The sequence below is a fragment of the Crocodylus siamensis genome, chromosome 12 (genome assembly GCF_052110815.1).
Source record: "Crocodylus siamensis isolate JL-2025a chromosome 12, ASM5211081v1, whole genome shotgun sequence".
Classification (NCBI taxonomy): domain Eukaryota; kingdom Metazoa; phylum Chordata; order Crocodylia; family Crocodylidae; genus Crocodylus; species Crocodylus siamensis.
This window is the reverse complement of record NC_143406.1, coordinates 4,756,304-4,777,226: the sequence shown is the minus strand read 5'-3', so window position 1 is coordinate 4,777,226 and position 20,923 is coordinate 4,756,304. Positions and strand designations below refer to the sequence as shown.

At 40.6% G+C, this 20,923-nt stretch overlaps 1 protein-coding gene across 8 annotated transcripts in view; it reads left to right on the top strand.

Moving 5' to 3' along the window:
• Positions 1-18,667, top strand: part of FHAD1 (forkhead associated phosphopeptide binding domain 1) — a 50,540-nt gene extending 31,873 nt beyond the window's left edge. For all 8 annotated transcript variants that reach the window (XM_090023247.1, XM_090023246.1, XM_090023251.1 and 5 more), the window contains 12 exons: positions 871-960; positions 1,675-1,900; positions 2,579-2,660; positions 3,770-3,876; positions 4,542-4,701; positions 5,053-5,179; positions 8,732-8,867; positions 9,904-10,013; positions 10,794-10,889; positions 12,764-12,984; positions 14,724-14,889; positions 18,460-18,667. In XM_090023247.1, the coding sequence (XP_089879373.1) occupies positions 871-960; positions 1,675-1,900; positions 2,579-2,660; positions 3,770-3,876; positions 4,542-4,701; positions 5,053-5,179; positions 8,732-8,867; positions 9,904-10,013; positions 10,794-10,889; positions 12,764-12,984; positions 14,724-14,889; positions 18,460-18,558 (1,620 nt within the window). In that variant the 3' untranslated portion in view covers positions 18,559-18,667. The remainder of the gene's footprint in view (positions 1-870; positions 961-1,674; positions 1,901-2,578; positions 2,661-3,769; positions 3,877-4,541; positions 4,702-5,052; positions 5,180-8,731; positions 8,868-9,903; positions 10,014-10,793; positions 10,890-12,763; positions 12,985-14,723; positions 14,890-18,459) is intronic.
• The last annotated feature ends 2,256 nt before the right edge of the window (positions 18,668-20,923 follow it).

Genomic DNA, 20,923 nt, shown 5'->3' with positions numbered 1-20,923 from the left:
CTGCAGTAACAACGATGTCAGTGATTTCTCAGTAATCGCTAGCCTAACAAAATTGTCTTTTCTGTACTGATGTTACTAAGGTCTATATATGTGTCCTTTACTTGAAACAATTGGCACCAACTGGAACTACCTCATTAAACCCATTGTAGCAGCAAGGCAGCTCTGACCTTTTTTCAAATCTGCGCAAGAAAATGAGAAGTACATGATAGTGGGTTTCTCCAGTTGAAATAATAGTATGAATGAAAACAATCAGATAAAATATTTACTGGTTAGTTCTCATGTATTTATTGCACGTGGCCTAATGTTTAACTATAAAACTGAATCATGTCTATGACTGTCTGCCAGATTCACCATTGGTATAAAAGGGAACATCTCCTTTGACTTCATTGTTGTTGTTCCCAGTTACACCCGGGGTTGTTTCTCAGATATGCATATGTAACATAAGTGTGTTAAAAGAAGGTATTTGCTAATCTTTCCGAAATTTCATGTTCAGAATCCATATATGATGGCGGTTGGAGGAATGGATGAATGCAGACTCATTTGACGCTGGTATTGTAATGTTTGATAACAGGAGGAAGTTCAGAAGTTAATTTTTGCTACCATTGTAAATGACTTCCGGTGAAAAATTAAGTTCTTTCATTCAGAGCTCAGTACTGCACATCTGAAACTTTTCCTTAGAGTGGACCTCTGGCTACACTGGCTTATATAGTGTTCAATGTCTCTCCCAGCTATACAGTTTGTCCGATAAGCCTTACCACAAAATATGCCTTGCTTCTCATATACGGTGTTCAAATAGATTTCAGCACTGCTAGAAATGAAAGGTAGTATTCTGCGTCTTTATCCTCATCTATCACTTATTTTCTGACTTAGGTAATTGAACTAAAATCAAAAGAAGATGACATTGTAAATTCAAAACTAAGAGAAACTGTGGACAGCTTAGAAGAGGCTGGAAAAAGAGAGGTAACCACCATACCAAGGACATTGTTTAGCAGGGTTTGAACTAGAGACAGTTTTGTCTGAACGCAATTTTTTTTCATTACATCATGAAAAGCAGGTCTGCTTCAAGCTCTCCCAGGGTCCCCTCCTGAATTGCTGAACTGAGGGGTCACCTTCTATCTGATTGTAACCAGAGTCAGGGATTGTTGCTAGTGCCTTATCTTTTTAGCTCTGTAAATCCCAGCTTCAGATGTTGTGGTTGGCCTAAGGAAGGTTCTTAACATAACCATTCAAACTCTGCCAGTCCCAGCCTAAAACTGTAAGATGGGTTCAGTGCTGGAGGAAGAAGAGGACCAGGATGATGGGCCAAGCAACAGCATCTATGCTGCAGGAGTCAGTCCCTGGAGCAAGGGAAATAGTCAGCGAGTGAAGGAGCTAGAGAAGAAAGGTTTCCAATCCTACAACAAACATCCCACCGCCTCTGCACACATCTCTCAGCAGGGAGCATCAATCAGTTGCAAGGCCTGAGGAGGGATATAACTTCTCAGGAGGCATAGCGTATTCCCTCATTTCCACCATGGCAGAGAGGAAGCAATAGGAATAGAGCTCTGAATTTTTTCTCCAATACCTACTTGCCTAGGGGCTACTCATATTGCCCAGGCTGAAAGATATTTGTCCTTATCCTTTTCTGCTAAAATATACCACATTTTCACAGAATTAATGCATCCCATTTTGTAGGCCATGTTGAAGGAGCAGTTATTGGTGCGAGAGAATCACCTAAAAATCATTCGGGATGAGAATGAGATACTGAAGCAGAAACTTCAGGAAGAGATAGCGGGATATAAAGAACAAATCAAACAACATTCGCAGACAATAGTTGCTCTAGAAAACAGGCTGCTGGAGGCTACGCTGCATCAGAAGAATATAGAGGGCGAAAATTTAGCTCTACAGGAAAAAATTGAAGGTAGCTAAATGTTAAATTAGCTGCATACTTACAAAAAGAGTGGAACACTGTTTTCCTACTATAAAAGAGCACTCTCTTTGTATTTTGTTGAACTGGGTCTGGATATCTTAGTAGCTCAGTGTTATCGTGAATTAGTAATTTTCCACTAGTGAATAATACATCTTTGAAAAGTCTTTTTGTTCTACAATGTCTTCTATTACATGGTTTTTCTAGATGCAGGTAGGCTTTGTATTCAAGAAAGACCTTTGAAAGCGAAGTGGGACCTGAGCACAGACCTAAAATTAAGCATGTGCTTGTAAACCTAAATAGGAATGGATTTAAATACACATTGAAATTCTTCCCAAATTGACACTTAAATAACTTTTTGTTTTTTAAAGAGCCATCACTAAAACTTCAAAATCATTATTGGTCTAGAAGACAAAGATCCTATGGTTCCTAAGTCAAAGCAATTCCTTGGTAGTGGCTTCTTGCTCATTAATTTCTAGATTGGAAGAGAGAGACTTTGGGAAAGAATGAAGGATGCTAATCAAATGACATGAAATCTACTGAACATTCTCTTGAAATCCCTTTATTGAGCTCAGATCCCTTCACAAAAGCAAACAGATATAAAGTACCCATACTCTTTGAGACTAAGCTCTTTACTTGGTTGATTGTAAATAGTCTTGTTTTTTTCTTCAGCACTTCAGAAAGGTCCTCCCATATCATCATCATCCATTTCACAAGAAATTTCGGACAATGAAGAATTCCATAGTCTTCTTCTGTAAGCAACTGATAGCTACTCTTTGGTTTTGTTCATTGTGGAAGAAGGTTTAAAGGAACCTCCTAATCACAAACTGAGTTTTAAAAGGAGAGGAGGCTTGATTCTCATTTACAGTAAGGCCTGTTTATACATTCTCACTGAGAATGTGCCAGTGCAACTTTAGTCCACTTTCAGGCCCCAGAGTGCAAATGAGAATCTGGCCCAGATTATCTAATCAGCGGGCGCATCTACACATGCATTTACTGCGCAGTAAGCAGCTTCTAGGCCAGCGTCTTACATGTGTAGCTGGTAAAGCACAGTAACGCTGTGTAGACTGACTTGGGACTAAAGTTAGTCCCAAGTCAGTCTACATGCTCATGTGTGTTACTGTGCAGTAACTAATCAGGCATCACATTTTTTTACATGCATGATACGGGTATCAAATTTATGCCCAAGTTGGTGTAAGTCACCATAGTTACTGCACAGTCCGGGTGTGCATGTGTAGACACATACCTGTACTGCACAGTGATTTTGGTTACTGCGCGGTAACCTAAATTACTGCACCGTAAATGTGCACGTGTAGATGTGCCCAATATGTATAGAGGCCCATCTTAATGGGAAATGTGAGGGATAAACCAGTTTTCGGACCATCTTATTTTGGGGGGGGGTTTTGGTAGGGGGGATTAAAAGTATATTAAGCCACAGAAACATATAGCATATTATGCCGGTCATGTGGGACTGCTAAATTAATTGTTTTTAGTACAAGTGCTCAGCATACATCTCATGGCCCAAGTGCTGTTCTCATCTTGAACATGGAGGGGAAACCAGCTGGAACAAAGTGTCCAGTATGTAGCAGTCTGCTTTGATCTGAGCAGTCTTTGATGCAGAATACTACATTTGTTTAATCTCTTTTCCATTCTGCAAAACTGGGCATAACAGCCTGAGTTAAGAACTGAGAGACTGTAAATCCCAACTCTATATCTCTGGATTTATGGGATTTAAAATCATACTTTAAAAATAATTTGTATGTATTAATTATATGACCTTACCTTGTAAGACATGTACATGTTAAGTAATATTAATCTTTCAAATGAAATTGGTTTTTGCAATTATCCACTCATGAATTTCAGAGAAGAATTAGCGGCTGCTCGGAAGGAAATCCTGTCCAAACAGGCCATCATTTTGGGATTAAAGAAGGACCTCTCAGAAGCCAAAGCTAGAATGTCGGATATGATAGGTTTGTCAAATGTATCATGTGATTTACAGAACTGTCATGACTTCACCCAAAATAATTGGAGACTAGATATTAGTTGAAGGAGAAACAATCCCAGAGATAATGAAAAAAGGATTTCACTTTCTCCTGACAGTATTTTCATTTGGGTCTAGGCAGAAGCAAACTTTTTTTTCCCCTCTGCCTGGGTAAATTATACTTTGGACTCAGTAAAAAGAAGCTAACATTTTTAGAAGTGGTTACTGATTATGCCTGATTGTTTTTGCAATATCCAACCTGAGATACTGAGAAGGAGACTGATTCATAGAAGCACTGAGCCATTCCCCTCCTGAAAATCCACCTTCTTTAAGGTTTCCTTTAGCTATAAAATATGGGTGTATGAACCCACACTGCAAGTAGCAAATTCAGTTAAGCTGCCCACAATAAACAGTACAAGCTACTCTTCCTTACACCTTTCCAACTCAAGCAAATCACTGGTCTAATAGCCATAAAGTCAAATAGACAGAAAGATAAAATTTGTACAGTGCTCTGCAGAGTCAGAAGCCTGGGTCCTTGGAAGTACATACTTTGGAAAGAGAAAACTTTTCAAAGCATTGGTTTTGATAGGACTTGAGGGTACTTTTCACTGTTTGGCAGTAAGGTAGCCAATAACCACTATAAACTCTATGCAGGAGAGCTCAGTGAGAAACAAAAGATGGAGCTGGAGAGAAATCTAAACCTTGTTAAATGCCAAGAGAGTGAACTGAACATGCTTAGACAAAAGCTATTTGCAATGTCAAACCTTGTGGACAAGAAGGATAAGGACCTGAAAACAGCAGCTGAAGAATTAAGGTAAAAGAGCATCAGCAGAAATGATAGGAAAGCTATAGTGTTCCTGAAAAAAGAAATAATCAAGTCAAATCAGCATTTTATTTAGATAATTAATTCCCTTGGAACAAAAGCAATATTTTAAAATGTAACATTTTATCAAGCCAGTCCTTCCCTTTCAGAAATCTCAAACAGTCTGATATATGGGTTTGAAGGACCATTGCCAATTGAGTTGCAACTAAATCATAGCTTATTATCTATTCCTGCCTATTCATTTATATTCTTCAGTAGCTAACTTTGTTGCTGTCCTCAGCAAACTGTTTGTTCATTTTCATCTGTCATCCTCCTTAGCAATATTTTCTGCTCTCGCCACAGGCATGCCAAAGAGAACCTGAAAATCCTGAACGCAACCCAAAAAAAGGAGGTCAAGTTTGAGAAATTGCCTCAAAAGAGTGTTCAGACCAATACCACTATAGTAACTGATGTCTGTGAAACCAAGAAGGCAAGTCCAAATCACAACAGTCAGCACTTGTGAGCAAACTTTCTGAATGCAGTAGATAAAGGGAAAAATAAAATAAGTAACTGTTCTATAAAGAAAGCAGAACAATATGTCCTTGATGCAGTAACATTTAGACTGAACACGCCCAAGGCCTAGGTTAACAGTCTATGAGACGGGCTACCCGGAGATTGAACAGAAGAGAGGGAAGGAATACGCTGATGATATTTTCTGTCGTATTTTCCATTTGAGACGTGCCTTTCCTAAAGGGTGGTTCTCTAAGCAGTCAGGTATTGGTCCTATGTCTAACCTCATCCCAGTGCAAATATAATAAAAATCAGCCGGAATCAATGGAATGACACTAGTGAAAAATCCACGAGACAAGAATCAGACCCACCGGGTTTAGTGCTTTCTAGCGTACAGTTGAAATTCTGAGTGCAGCTTGGATGCCGGGGCACTCTAGAGGGAATGAGGCAGTGAGGTATACATGCTTGATCATCATGCTTGATGTCTGTAGGTGAACTGGGCCAGAGAGCAATGTTTTCATTCTCACACAAGAGCAAGACGTATGATTGATTTCTGAGTGGCTTGCTAGGCCTCATTCCTGCCTGAAGGCTCTCTTGCTTAGACATTAATCCTGGTAATTTCCCCGCCCAGGCTGCTGTCTGCTGTGCATATTCCAGAAAAATAAATACGTATTTTATGAACCATCTCATTGTGTACTTAGGCTTAATAGGTACTGCATAATAGCCCACACTTACCCTTTGTTAACCGTTCACTAGCACCCACCCAACTGGCTGTTTTGGCTTCTCTTAAATGTGATTGCACATTTTTCAAGGGAGGGATTGTGGCTTCCTATGTGTTTGTACAGTTTGTAGCATAATCAAGTGCTGAATTTGCTTAGGACCTTTGAGTACTGCTGCATCATAAATAATTAATAGCTACAGAAGCCGGTTATATGATGGATGGCTCTGTATGCTGGCTACGTGGTATTGATGAGAAACTGGAATTTATCCCCAACCACTTATCGGGTGCACACAAGGTGGGAAAGTTTGCAACAATCTGGCTGTAGCACAGCTGAGTTGTTGGTTTAGAAGTAAACCGCTTTGAAAGCAGTTTGGTAAAGACAAGTCATAAAAGTACTTTAAACTTCCTGATATAGCAGCTGGGGAAATGACAAAGAAGAGAATGTGTTAATTCATTTATTTGTCTTTGTTGTGGTGGTACTTTCACTGTCAGATGAGAAGCAGTGTTGATGGTCTAAGCCAGGGGTGCCCAAAATACCCAACCCCCCAGACTGGATGAGTGGTGTAGAGCTGGCCCATGGGCCAGATCTAGTACAGGCCAGATCTGGTGTGGTTTGTGGTTCAATCTGGTGTGCTGGCCTGGCCACATGCTGCTCCGACCATACACGCCTGCATCCAGCCCCGTGCTGACCTGACTTCATGCTGGTGTGATCTAGCACACGGGGCCATATCATCTTTGGCCACAGAGCCGTGGCAGTTAGCACTGCCACCACTTCCCTGCTGCTAAATTTCTGGACCTCAGATGAGTTGAATGACACAGGTTCATAGGCTGGCAGTTGAGTACTGCTGGTCTAAGCCTAGGACTAAGAGCTAGAAAATCCTGGGTTCCATACCCACTTCTGGCACGGATCTGCTGCACAGCCCTAGGTAAATCATTAAAACCAATATTCTGAAAAAATAACCATTGACTTATTTTTTGCCTAAGCTTGTTTAAATGATGCACGGCCTTGAGAGCCTTTGTTGACCTGTATTGGAATGGGCAGTGCTTGGCATTTGTGAAAAACTGGGCCTCCAGCTTGTCAGTCTGATCACCTAAAATTGAGGTACATAAAGTCACCAGCCTTTCTGAAAAATGTTGTTCTTAAGCTCTTTTATTTCTCCAATGGAAAACTGAGTGCCACTGTCTTGACTTACCTACTGCACAGGCATTGTGTGATGGTAATTAGCTAATGTTTATACAGCACTTTGCAAATGTGAAGTGTTGAAAGTGCTAAGTGTTGTTATAATTGCCAATTAGGTAGGAAAAAGCAGCTTGTAAAAAGATAATATGCTTTAGCTCTCATTTCCTTTTGCAGATCCTTCGCACAACAGTACCTTGCTGTTCTTTTCTGTGATAAGTAGGGCTCGAGTCTTGTTGTAGAATGACAGTCCAGGAAACATATGAGAAGCAAGGGGTTTTTGGTAGTTTCTTCTTTTTGGACCCACTCTGTACTTGAGAGATATTAACCTTTTTGGGTACAAAGTACCCTTCCTTGGGTCTGGGAAAGAAATTTAGCCTAGGCTAAATGCCACCTGCTTCTTTCTTTTTCATGTCGTGGATTTTACCTTCTAGCTGGAGAATTTCAATATTCTTCATGCAGTAGTAGAACTGGAGTGCTGTCATCCAGAAAATATGGGAGTGGGGGTAGGTTTGGACTAACTTATCTTTTATTGGACCAACTGTAGTTGGGAAAAGTGTTACACATTTGATTTCACCCCAGACCTGAAGAAGAGTTCTTTGCACCCAAAAGCTTGTCTTCCAACTATACAGTTGCATAAATAAAAGGAAAAAAATTCAATTTTTTCCCATTCTGTTTGGAAACATTCAATATAGTTCCTTGCTTCAAAAATCTGAATGCATTAAAATAGGTAGTAAAAGCAGGAAAAGATTCATTCCATTGTATCAATCTTTTGCAAAAACAATGAGAGGAACAAGGTAAGCTGAAATGATTTGATTCCAGTAGACCAAATAGTAATTTGTGGCTGGATACTGAACTAGAGTTTATCACCAACCATTTATTGTACGCACAGGGAGGTGGGAAAGTTTCCAGCTACCCTAATTAGTATCCTCCATTTATCACTGCATGCATTTGAATTAATATGTTTGTGCAGATTTTACATCTATGTATATTAGTAATAAAGCACTAGCTGTGGTAGAATACTGAAATACTCATTTGCATGTTTTAAACAATTTATTTGCATGCTTTTTGGGCTCACTTCCAAATGTGGGTTTCAGAAGGATTCAAAGGGCATGCTTTGAAAATGAGAAATGTGTCAATGTGCTGCATGAAATATCTTGAAGGTAGAAGAATGGAGAAGTCTTTCAGGGGATCAGCACCTTTATTTAAACTTTGTACAGGATTGAAAGGTCTGAAAAATTTATCTTCAATTTACACTTTTGAGATTAATGCTTAATAAACTTCCTGTAGGTACTGCTAGCCAGCAGTGGGAAGGACTGACAAGATAGCCTATTTTACCTCTGGACCTCCCATCCCCATGGAGAAAGCCACTTTCTCTAGACCATCTGGCCTCTTGGTGCATCTAAGATGATCAGTATATAGTTTCAAGCCAGCAAAAGCGGAATTGCAAGTACTAGACATTAAACATAAGCGTTTTAGGAAAGGCCGAAGGATTTTCATGGCCCAGGCACCTGCATCTTTACTTTAAACCTGGCTCATAACATCACAGTTCTTCAAGAATTACTTGTCTTTTGTGCAAAGCACAGTAAATTGTAATCTAATCAAGGGTGGTTTGGATGGGTTCTTCATTTCAGGAGCCAGCTTTGGACTTGGCGGACCTAGGAGCCAAATGTAAAGGCCTCAGACATGAGGAAGTAATTCGGCGTCAAAAAGATGCATTGATTGAACTGCGAGATAGAATAAAGACACTAGAAAAGACTCATTCTTCAAGTAAGGACAGCATGCTTTACTTCTGCTAGAACATCCCTGGTAATTATTTGAATTTAGCAAATTCTACAATTGAAAAATTAAAATCAAGCACGGGATGTTAGTACCACTGAATTTTCGGGTTCTTACAAATATTCTGCTAAGACTTATTAACACGTGCGTAACATAACATTAACACTCAAGTAGTCCAAGTCAACCCTTGAGATTACGCATGCATTTAAAGTCCTTGCAAATTTGGGGACTGAAAGAGTACAATGTTTAAAACCTAGAAACACACTCTGAAGTTTGAGTTATAACTGTTGACGTTAGAGAGTCAAAGTCTTCTCTTATTTTTACCGCTGAAAGTCTGTATCATTGACTCGGTTTGCGCACATGCAAAACCAGGCTCATGGTTACATATCCTTCAGAGACAGGCTGGTATACGTGTGTGAAGGAATACACCCTGCTCATTGCTTGGGAAAGTGAATCAGCTAGAAACACCTTTTAATTTGCAGTTATTGTAGCTCAAAATTGAGAGTAAAGAAAGAAACCTATCTAAATATCCTGGTCAACAGCTGCTTCTGCTGTAAGCAGGTACAATCCCACTCAGATCAACAGCTGGCCTGCTTTTACCAAAAATGAACTTAACTTCATGAGCTGTATTTATAAAGTTGTGTGGTTTTTTAAGTTTTCCTTCTTTTTTTAATAAATTGTGCTTCATTTAACTGTTATAATTTTTTACCTTTTTTACAAAAATATCAAAGTAAAAGTGATCCTCATAAAATTCCAGAATGAAAACAGCCATTGCCTCTGCACTCCCTGAATTTCAAACTTGAAAAATAGCATCCAACTGTTATATTTGCAATAGATACTGTTCTTGAGTTCATAACGAACGTGGTACATGCATTATTTCATTTTGTATGTATATTTGTACACATTTCTTTAGGAAATACTTTGAGGACTGACCTTTAATACAGTGTGCATTTAGTAAATCCATTTTATCTTATATGTGATACTGTAGCAATAGCGTGGGGTTTATTTGTTCCTTTTCCTATTAAAGAGAAAGTTCCCGAGGCACTTGTTGTACTAAAGAAAGATCTACTGGAGAAAGCAACTCAGAAAATAGGCTTAGAAAAGGAACATATGCCTACGAAAAAGGAAGCCAGCAAGGTAAATAGAATTTTGTGTATATTTTGATTGTGGTTTCATTAGAATAAGCAGGTGCATCTTTAAGATTCAATAAAAGTAAGATGCAAAATAAATATTCTCAATATCTTTGCCGTGAACACAATTCCTGTACTATCTCTCTTTGTAACACTTGTGTCTATATTAATTTGGAACTTTTCCAATACTTTCATTTTATGGTGAATGGCCAATGGATTTCCATTTTTAGGCTGCAGCTTTCAAGGCTGTAAGGGGATTTAGATGGCCAGCTCCTATTAATGTTATACTTCAGTGCAACTATGCAGATAGACCAGCAGAGAATCTCGCCCACATCCTCTGCGGACCCATCTCGCAATCTGTATGGAAGACAATCAGGAAAGTCTTCTGATGGCCCGAATGACTGTCGGACAGGAAGGCAACCAAGGATGAAACCCAGTGATTTCTTTATGTTGAAGTGAATGTTTTGGTTTTCATTTGACAATATTCGATAATTTTCTGCCTTAAAAATTCAGAGATAAAACACAGACAAGCCAGGGAGAAAGAAAAAGAGAAGAGTGTGTAGGCAGAGACTTCCGTGACAGATCCTTTGCTCAGACCCAAGTACCACTGTACTTTGCAAAAAACATAAAATGCATTTTAAATGGACTTTACATCATCCAGAAATGCCACATATTGACACTGGTAACAATTTTTACACCACAGACTTGGGAGGGGGGTTCGGGTTCATCTTCCGAGAGAAGGACAAGGCAGTTTGGTCTATAATGAATAATACTTGTTTTGTTTCAGCTATCACGCTATTCTCCCAATGTCTATTCAAATATAGCCATGGGAAGGACAGCAAAGCTGGAAATGTCTGATGCTTTCGACCTCAGTGAGAAGATGGTGAGTAAAAAGAAGAGGTAAATTTGCATTTGTGGGTAGTACACTGTGGGTCATTTTAAGGTCTGCTTCTCAGTACTTCAGGAATCTCAGATTTGTTGGAGTACGCACCCATATCTGCAGGTACTGCCCAAACCCCAAGGCTCTAGCTGGAGGGGTGCAGTCCTTGCAGTTCCCAGTGGTGTGTTTTCTTTCCTTCTGTTTCAATTTCCAAAAAGATGCCCTTGAAGAGATTAGGATCAAGACTTCCCACCATGGAGGGGGATCTCAAATCAGGGGGCCAAGCATGTTACATGTGTGCTGGATGGCACAAGCAAGGCTTTGAAAAGAGAGGAGCTTCCAAATTTCAGCAGACTGAGGAATGTTAGTGCTTTCAGAGGGTAAATGGATATGCGTCTCTCTAATTGGTTGGCCATGGAAAGCAAACTAAAGAGTCCATTAAAAATCAGATTCAATTTCCTGGTTGTGCTAAGGCAGGAAGGGTTTTTGTTGCATCCTGTATATTAGTTTGGGCTTTTATTTCATTTCATGGACATTAGGGCTAGAAGGGACTTCAGGAGATCATTGGGTCCAGCCCCCTGCCCAAGGGGCAGGAAATCAGCTAGGGTCAAAGGATCCCAGCAAGATAAGCATCCAGATGTTTCTTAAAAGTGTCCTGAGTAGGTGCTTGCACCACCTCTGGGGGGAGTCTGTTCCAGGCCTTGGGGGTTCAGACAGTAAAGACATTTTTCCTTACGTTCAGCCTAAAGCGGTCTGTGACTGTTGGACCTTGTCATCTCTTGGGGTGGTCTGGTAAACAGCTGTTCCCCCAGATCCTGATGCACACCCCTTATGTACTTATCGGCTGCCACCAAGTCGCCCCTGAGCCTGTGCTTCTCCAGGTTGAAGAGTCCCATAGCTTGCAGCCTCTCTGATCGTGTGCGTCTCTCTCCTCTGGACTCTCTCAAGCTTCTTCACATCCTTCCTGAATTGTGGAGCCCAAAACTGGATGCAGTACTCCAGCTGCGGCCTCACCAAGGCTGAGTGCAGTGGGAGGATGACATCCTGGGTCTTGCTCGAGATGCATCGGCAGATGCAAGCCAGAGTTTTGTTTGCTTTGCCAGCTGCAGTATCGCAATTATGCCCTGCTCATCATCTGGACCCTTCCCTTTGTGGGGGACTCTGGTCTTTCCATTCTACGAACTATTTCCAATGCACCTACCAAATGAGAGCTGCCTCCCCATTTCCCAACAGCGTGGCTCTCAGGGTGCGCCACACTAACCCTGCGTGCCCAAGGAGAGCTTTGTGATCCACAGCCAGGAATCACTGCCCTATGATAGAGCCAGTGCACTAGACTCATCATGTTTATATTGATGGCTCACCTGCCATGTTTTACTTGTTCTTTTCTCATTAAAATGTGATGGGGAAAAGAAAAATCAGAGTACTTTAAATAAAATCTCCCCATCCTAAACCTAGAAGTTACATCCCACTTTGGTTCCTCCTTCCTGGAATCAAAACAGAGCCCCCAAATCTTGTTCTTTGCCCTCATTTCAGTGGTGGTTCTAAATCTTGGTTTAAATTTTGATTATGATCTGGCTCTAAATCTAAATCCATCAACCTTGCCTAGTCAGATTATTATTTTCTATGTTGTATTATGCTTGAATGCACCTACTGGGTATTTTATTGTTCTGCTTGATTTCTTAAGGAACACATAAAAATAAGCTGAGAGGGGAATATACATTAAATGTAAGCAAAGATGACTGCAGAAAATGGTTTATTTACTACATTTTAATCTTTTGCACTAAAGCAGAATGAAAACAGATGGCGAGCGGTGTGATATTATTCTAATTAGGAGTAGGCATTCCTGGTAAATGATTCACTCTCTGTTCTTCTTACAGTACCTTGACTTAATTCATGCTCTTGGAAGTCTGATGAATATGAAGGAGCTGACAGGGGTGCAGCCTGTTACACATCTCTCTCAAGATGAGAGGGAAAAAGTGGGACTGCAGCGCCAGAAGGACCTTGAACTGTTATATGATAAGATCAGTAAACTCAAAAGCCAGCTAGAAAGGAAAGAACTACTGCTAAAAGAGTACGAGTCAGACATTGAACAGCTCAGGTACAGAAAGCCCACTAAACTATTTACAGAGCCCTGAAAGCAGATCCAGCTTTGTAGCAGAGAGGCCCGACACCACGATGAAACACTTAGTAAAAGGAGCGATTTATGTTTCAGTTTTAATCACAGGATATTTGTGTTTCTATAAAAAGATTCATTCTGTTATTGCATGCTTCTGTTGTAAAGCTGGCATAAACTAGAGAGAGGCTCTCTTTGATCTGCATAGCTCCCTAAAACCATACCTTCCAAGTCCACAGCAAGCTAACCAATGGTATAAGTGTCCTTCTTAAAAACCAATGGCATGGGATGGCCAACTCTGCTGTTGCATGAAAATCCAGGAGTCCTTGGCCAAAGAACTAATTGAACACATGGAAGTTGTATGTGCAGTTTCCAGAAATGGAGACCTTAATACAGTCCCATTTTAAGCCCTTGTATCCTGTTTACATGTTCGTCTATTTAAAGTCTTCATTTGAAACCAGTTTGGGATAAAGAAATTAATTATCCACTCTAAAAGCTTAAAACATGAAAATTGAAGCTAGCATTCTGAGATGTAGCTGAAAGATTGGTAGAGAGAGGTTTCTGGCTTTACTCTGTAGCAATATTACATTACTCTTGTGTATTTTTTCTAATTGATATTCATCTTAACTACGAATGGGTATGATAATTATTTAGCCTTTAATTATTTATATGATGCTGTGGGGGGGAAAAAAAAAAAAAAAACACCCATGGCAGATGAGGCAACATTACTCTATTTAATCACAAACATTTCATGTGTTCTTTATCTTGTAAAAGAAATATTTCCAAATCATTTGGAATGTGAAAGCAGAAAAAAAAAGGGAGTAGAGAACAGGATGAGATCTTTTGGATCCCTATCCTAAAATCCTGCTTTCAAATGGAAGGAAAGGATAGGGTTATTTTTCTTCCCTCTCCCTGGATACTAAGATCTCTCTGTCAGAACTTATAAAAATACTTTTGAAGGGCAAGTCTTTTAACTCTGAAGAGTACTAAATTACCTCAGATCAGGGGCAGGCAATTGTTTTGAGCAGAGGGCCGCTTACTGAGTTTTGGCAAGCCATCGAGGGCTGCATGATAGACAGCCAGGGGCATATATATTAATTTTCTAAATTTTTAGGGCCCTGGTGGGCTGCATCCGGCCTGCGGGCTGCATTTTGCCCGCCTCTGCCCCAGATGGATGGCAGGTATTTTCATTACATTCCCATAGAGGGAACTCCCAAGAGCATCTGCAGAGTTTTCACCCTCTGTTCAAATTATGCTTATTGGGCACTGCGCTGTGTTGTCCTTCTTCTGTTCTCTTTAGGAATAAATGGTGAATATTTCCAGCAAATATACTCAGAGTGGACTTGTGCATGTGCACACACGCACGTGCTGCTACCCCCATCGTTGCTTGCATCGATGAGAAAGCATTTTTATTTCAATGGGAAAAGCAAGAAATAGCCCCCTAGCTACTTCTTTCTGCAGAAACCTGCACCCTAATAAGAGATTTGTTATGGACTAAAACAAAAATGTTTGGGGGTGTCGCTTGTTGAAATATATTCAGCCTTTTTCAACAAGGATGGGAAAGGTGCCTGATCCTCACTTACACAGCTCTAACATTGTAAAGGGGGCCTAAGGGGACATAAACAACATTCCTCCTCCCTTCAAGGCTTTTTTTTTTTTGCTACTAGAGCTATAAAAGGTGTTTTTGCTATGAGTGAAAATAAAGCCCTACCTGTTTTGTACAGGGTGAATAAGGAGTCTCTACAAGTGTGCCAGAAAGAGATGACTAAATTGGAAGATGAAGTCTACAGAGAAGCAGAGGAGAATGCTCTGCTTAAAGAAGCGCTAGGGAGGACACAACTCCAGCTCAATCAGGAGAAAAGATTGAACCGGGCTATTAACCTGCGTAAGGTAAGAGTCTCTGGACCCAACATCATGAAAGCGGTACCATGGACAGCTAGCAGCCCTGGTAGCTGAAGGCAGTAGTAACAGTGTAGTGATTTTAGCTAAATTATATAGTAGAAACTGCGATCCATCTCTTAATAGTTCCCATGTGTGCTATAACATTCAGAGGTAAAGAGCGTTAGGCCATCCAGTGATTTGAATGAAGAGCTGTGAATAAGTCTGTAGCAGTACAAAAGAATAGCTGCGTATGTACAGTGAGATCCAGTTGAACTCAGAGCAGAAATCCCCATTGTACAGACTGAGGCATAGGGAAGTTGTGTGGTTTTAAACAAGTCTCTGAACCAGCCAGAGGCACCGGCAGGAACAGAGCGCAGCCAAGAGGCCACAGGGATGCAGGGGAAGGTGAGCTCTGCTAATTCATGAACACCAAGAGACACAGCAGGTAAACCACTGAGGGGAGTTAGCACCTACCAGAGGAACCTGGGAGGAAGATGACATTGCAGGGAAACGGGGAGCAACACAGCCAGCCTGGTATTTGATTGAAAAAGTGCAAAATTAGAGTCCCCCAAACTCCTTAAGGGAACTGGAGTTGTTCATTCCTTAGTTGCCTGTTATTTCACTGCAAACACGAGCAGGCATTAGTTTTGAGATTTCTGCGAGCAGCTTGTGGTAGAGAGACGCTGTGTATTTCAAAGTGGTAAGCATATGGCAGCATGCAAAAAGCCATCCTCTCCCAGCATAATCTAGCCTGGGTATACCTTCTATTTACACAGCAAGTTAAGTGCTCTCTACATGGTTGCAACAAAACTTCTGGCAATTTAAGTAAAGGTCTACCATGCTGAACTACACAATGCTAACACACTTAATTCACGCGTTGCTGTAAGATTCTCCTTGCAGAGAGGCTGACATTTTCAGAAGCACTAGAGTCCTCATATTTAACCACTCTTTCACAGTGAGCTGCAGTTTAGTTTGCCCAAGAACAAGGTTCCTGGGGATGGATCCCAAGATTAAGAAGCCAGGGTTTTGAGGCAGTAATTGGTAATCTCCTTTACAGATCTACACCCACCTACTCTATGCAGGCCACTTAAATCTCTAGCCTTCTCTGAAGTCCATGTGGATGAAGGGAGGCAATTTCTCTGTCACTTGATTATTGCTTTGTACACATTCATAGATTATATCAGGCATCCCCTGTGTGGGGAAGAAAAGAACTGGAGTACGTTTTATTTCTATCAGTAAGTAAACCCTTAAAAAAAAAAAAAAAAAAAAAAAAAAACAACCAGGATCTAGAACTAGATTGCTCTGATCAATTAGAAGGGATTATGAAGGGGAGGTCATGCATAACAAATCTGATTAGCTTCCTTGTGGAAACGACAATGAGAGCTGACAGGAGTGAGGCAGCAGACACACTCTGATAGGACTTCAAGAGTTTTTAACCACCACATCACCAGGGGAGAGTCATACTCATTACAAGATTAGTAACTAAGGGATTGATGATGACTGGGGTTTGGTGAGGACAAGTGACAAGAGTGCTGTCAGGATCATCCTGCCTACAGCTGTGTTCTTTGGAGAAAGGAACTTGCAGTCAGGTGAGCTCACTTTGGACCAAACACAACTGGAAGGGAAACCAGATCCTGAAAGACTTGTCTAGCACACAGCTTATTGAGAACCATAGAAACATAGGGCTGGAAGGCACTTCATGGCAGGATCACCTCCATCCAAAGCATCCCAGTGTTAAAAATTCCCAGTGGCAGAGGTTCCCCGACCTCTAATGTATTTGTTCCAGTGCTTAATGACCCTCAGAGTTAGAAGGTTTTTCCTAATATGTAGCCTAAATCTCCTTTGCTGCAATTTAAAGCCCATTATTTCTAAACCTGTCCCCAGTGGCCACAAAAAAAAAGAATTACCATCTTCTTAATAACAACCCTTTTTGTATTCCACGACTTTTATGAAATTCCCCCAGTCTTTTCTTCCTTAAAGAGAATCTCAGTTCTTCCAACCTTTCCTCACATATTGCGTTTTCTAGACCGCTACATATGTTTATTACTCTCCTTACGGCTCTTTGCCCGAACCTTTCTTGGAGTGCAGTGCCCCTAACTGGGCAGATACTCCAGGCAAGGCCTCAGCAGTGCTGAAGACTGTATTACATTGTCGGCTCATATTCAGCTTCAGATCCACTAGGATCCCAACTGTAATGACCCACTACAAGATCTTTTGCAGTACTGCAGCCTCAGCAGTCACGCCCCATGTTGCTTATGTGTATTTGATTCTTCCTTCCTCTGTGCAACACGTTACATTCATCCCGACTTAATTTCCCCCTATTTATTTCAGGCCCCGTTTCCAATTTACCAAGGTCATTTTCAGTCCTAATTTTGTCTAAGTTACCAGCTACTCCACTAAGCATGGCATTATCTGCACATTTGCTAAATGTACTCTCAATTTTCATCCTCCAAGCATTGCTGAAGATATTGAATGGTACCCAAGGCTGGACAATCCCCTAAAGTAGCCCCACTTTATATTAAGTTAGGAACACGTATCAAGAGAGAGGGGGCCAAAAAGGGATCTAATGTGGTCTGCATAAGAAAAGGAAAGTAGAAATCATAATGAAGACAATAATTTGTAACTGCCCTCTGTGCCATTTTCTCTGGCTTTGACCTACTATAAGTGCCATCTTATCAAGAAATACCCCAACCTCCAGACCAGTAACAGTGCAGTGGCAAGGGGTTTTCTCTTGCCGCTGTCTGGCACTTCAAAGCAACAGTCCAGGTCTAAAAGGAAGAAGAGTTATACAAATGCCAAGAGCTAGCAATATATCAGCATTCAAAATTAGAATGAATTCACATTTTGGTTTAATCCGCATTTAGGCAGATCTCCAAAACTACCAAGCAGTGGAGCAGATTGCAGCAAGACTCACATTCTCCTAAAGAGAGTTTCACGGTGGAGGCAAACAGAGATCTGTAGCAGATTAAGGTTACAGGTCACCAACAGTGCTCTGTGGGCCTATGTACAGCTAAACCCGCCCGGTCACTAGCTCATTGTTACAAGCATGCAACTTCAAATGTCCTTTTGAACAGACACACCCTCAAGCTTATTTCCATTCTGGACTGGACTGTAGAAGAGTCTCATTACTGCAGTGTTACAGTTAAGATTTTAAACACAGGAGTCAGAAGAATCATAGAAATGCACCTCTAAAGCAAAGCATTTACTAGACTGTATCTCGGTAGACTCAATAAGTGGCCTGACATTCATATGTGCAGCTACCCAGCAGCATCCATGCAGTGAATCAGGGCACCTCATCCAAATCTACCACCCTCTGCAGCTAGCTGTAGCACCTCTGTAGCTAGCCAACTGCAGGATCCACACGTGCACCCCCATATTTCCCTCCATGTGACTTCAGATTCCCAAAGGTGCTACCAGGCTGCATAAACTTGGAAGTTGATTTCACTATATATTATATGCAACGAGCACTTCTCAGCTTATGGTAGGAAAGTTCTGTTTTGTCTTGTAGCCCTCAAGCTTTAGACTCTCTCATCCAAGAACATATTTTAATCTTTCTCTCTCTCCCCCTCTGTCTTGCAGCCTGGAGCCAAAAAGATGTCTTTTTCTGAAAAGCTGAAGGCAACAAATCACATGATAGAGACCTTTAAGAGGAGAGCACCTTGTGATGACACCTCATAGATATTTTGCTGGCAAAATCCCATGGTAGGAATTTGCCAGCAGACTGCTCGACATAGATACAGCATTAATTATAACACTTTGGCTTTTCTGTAAATAAATTAATGATACGTTTCAGAATTTAATGCAAGGGGACTTGGGTCTTTTTAAAAAAAAAAAAAAAGTTGCGCAGTGTACCATATCATATTTTTTTTTATTACTAGAAATGTAAGAAGACTAGATCTTTTTAAACACACACTGATTTATATATTTTTAATTATCATTTTTTAGACTCTTTATAGGTATTCTTTTAAAGTGGCTTCAGATAACCAGGGTCCCCTTAGGGTGACTTTTGTCCTGCATTTGTAACTCTTAGGCCTGACATGGTCCTAAATACCAGCAGTTTCATAATGGAAGGGCATAAATGATAATACACCACTGGATTCTAAAAGCTTAGGTCCAGCAATACCCAGGTATGACTCTGAACAGAATCACTCAGTCAACCATGTAATTCGGACTAATTAAAAAGAAGTTCTTTTCAGGTGCTGGTATGTTCAGTCAATCTAGAAGCCTTGTCCGACAGCCAGCCTTCAGACACTCATCTATATTCCCATACACCAAGTACCTAATATCAAGGGTTTACCTGCTCCCGATTCTGGTCAGACATATCATTAGCTTTCCTGACAATGAAATGCAGAACCAAAAGGAATAAGTTAGTTCAAACTCCCCTAGACCCAATTCTAGATATCTGGGAAAAACTCATTTCTACAAGGTGCAAGGTAAGGGGTTGGCGCAGTAAGCTAATGGCTCTGGTACACTTAGTCTCTGCTCATCCTCTCCCCATTTCCTTCAGAACAGTTTGTGGAGAGTCTTTCACCTGTGGATAATCTACATCCTCAACGGTGTTGGCAAATCATTCTTGTTTAAAATTTGCCGGTGACAAACTAGCTGCTTGGTGTTAAAATGTCCAGGACATCACGTGTGGGCATATGCGCTCTCTGCTAGCTTTGTGTACAGTACAAAAGTCCATAACTAATGTCTCTTCTCTGATGCAGACTTTCTGGTTCAGTTGCTATCATACTGGGTGAAGTATGGCTCTGTTTATTGACTTGGCCTATTTTTCAGACAAGATGTGCAGAGTGCTTCCATCTGTGCAATGTCCTGAGTTTATTTTGGGACAATACATGATCTTGCACGCCTGTTTTATTTGAATGTTTTCCTATGGCCCTGTCCATCTGTTCTCTCGGAACTGTTTGCAGTAGTATTTCTCTTGTCTTTTTTGTCATCATTGGTTTATATTTCTGGGATACGACTCCCTATTAGATACCACCAACCAATTTCTGAAGCTGCAGAACCCTTGAATCATCTATTTTTGCCTTGGCACTTCATTATTGTGCCAAGGATTTTAAAAAGTTTCATCTACTTCTGTCATATTTCTATTCAACTTTAATCTCTTTGTCAAGTAATCATAGTAATCATTTCCAAATTAACGCCGGCTCCATTATTCCTTGCCTTTTCTTTTATATTTTGTGACTGTTCTTCGTGGTGCCTCACTTGCAATTAAAGTCATCTCAGGTTATTAATTCACTGAGTGGCTGGTTTCTGCCAATTCAGTGATTTCATAAAGAACTCTTCATGTCTTAAGGTCATCTTCAAAGAGCTGTAGTTATTTCTCTAAGTCAGTGTTGGTCACTAATAATTGGATCTCTACCTCAAGTGTTTTCTGAAGACACGCCAAGTTCAGAAAACTAATTCAAGCCACGCTGCTTGGTCTGTTGTGGCTTTTAATGAAATGGTTATAAATATATAGATAAAGAAAATTTGGGTTCGACTTTCATAGGCATTGAACTTCTCTATCAAAATTGAAAACTTGTATGTTCTCAGGACTCCTGAAAAAAGGAAGTGATAATATTTAAGAACTGAATTCAGGAGGACATGCATTTTTCAAGATTCACTTCACAAAAAGGTGGATTTTGCGAATCGTGTGAAGTGTTCCCATTGAGGGGGCATCTGAACACAAGGGTCATACCACGCATTGGCAATACCCGCTTTCTTTGAATTTACCAGTACCTTTACCAATACCAACTTGGAGAGAATAATGTTTAACCTCTAACAGACTGCTGTCCACAACTCAGAAGGCACAATGGCCACCTGCATTGGAAGTCTCAGAGAAAATACTGAGGATTGAATGAAGTTTGTATTACCGTCCGATTCTCTTATTACTATGCCATAGAACCATGCAATTCAACAACTCAGAGCATTTTATATTGGGTTTTGACTGGTAGTAGATTTTACTTTAGTCGGTCTGGGACACATTTAACATCCAATTAAAGGCTGCATCTCCCTTTTGCAGGTTAACTATGATACTGCTGATGCATCCCTATTGTAT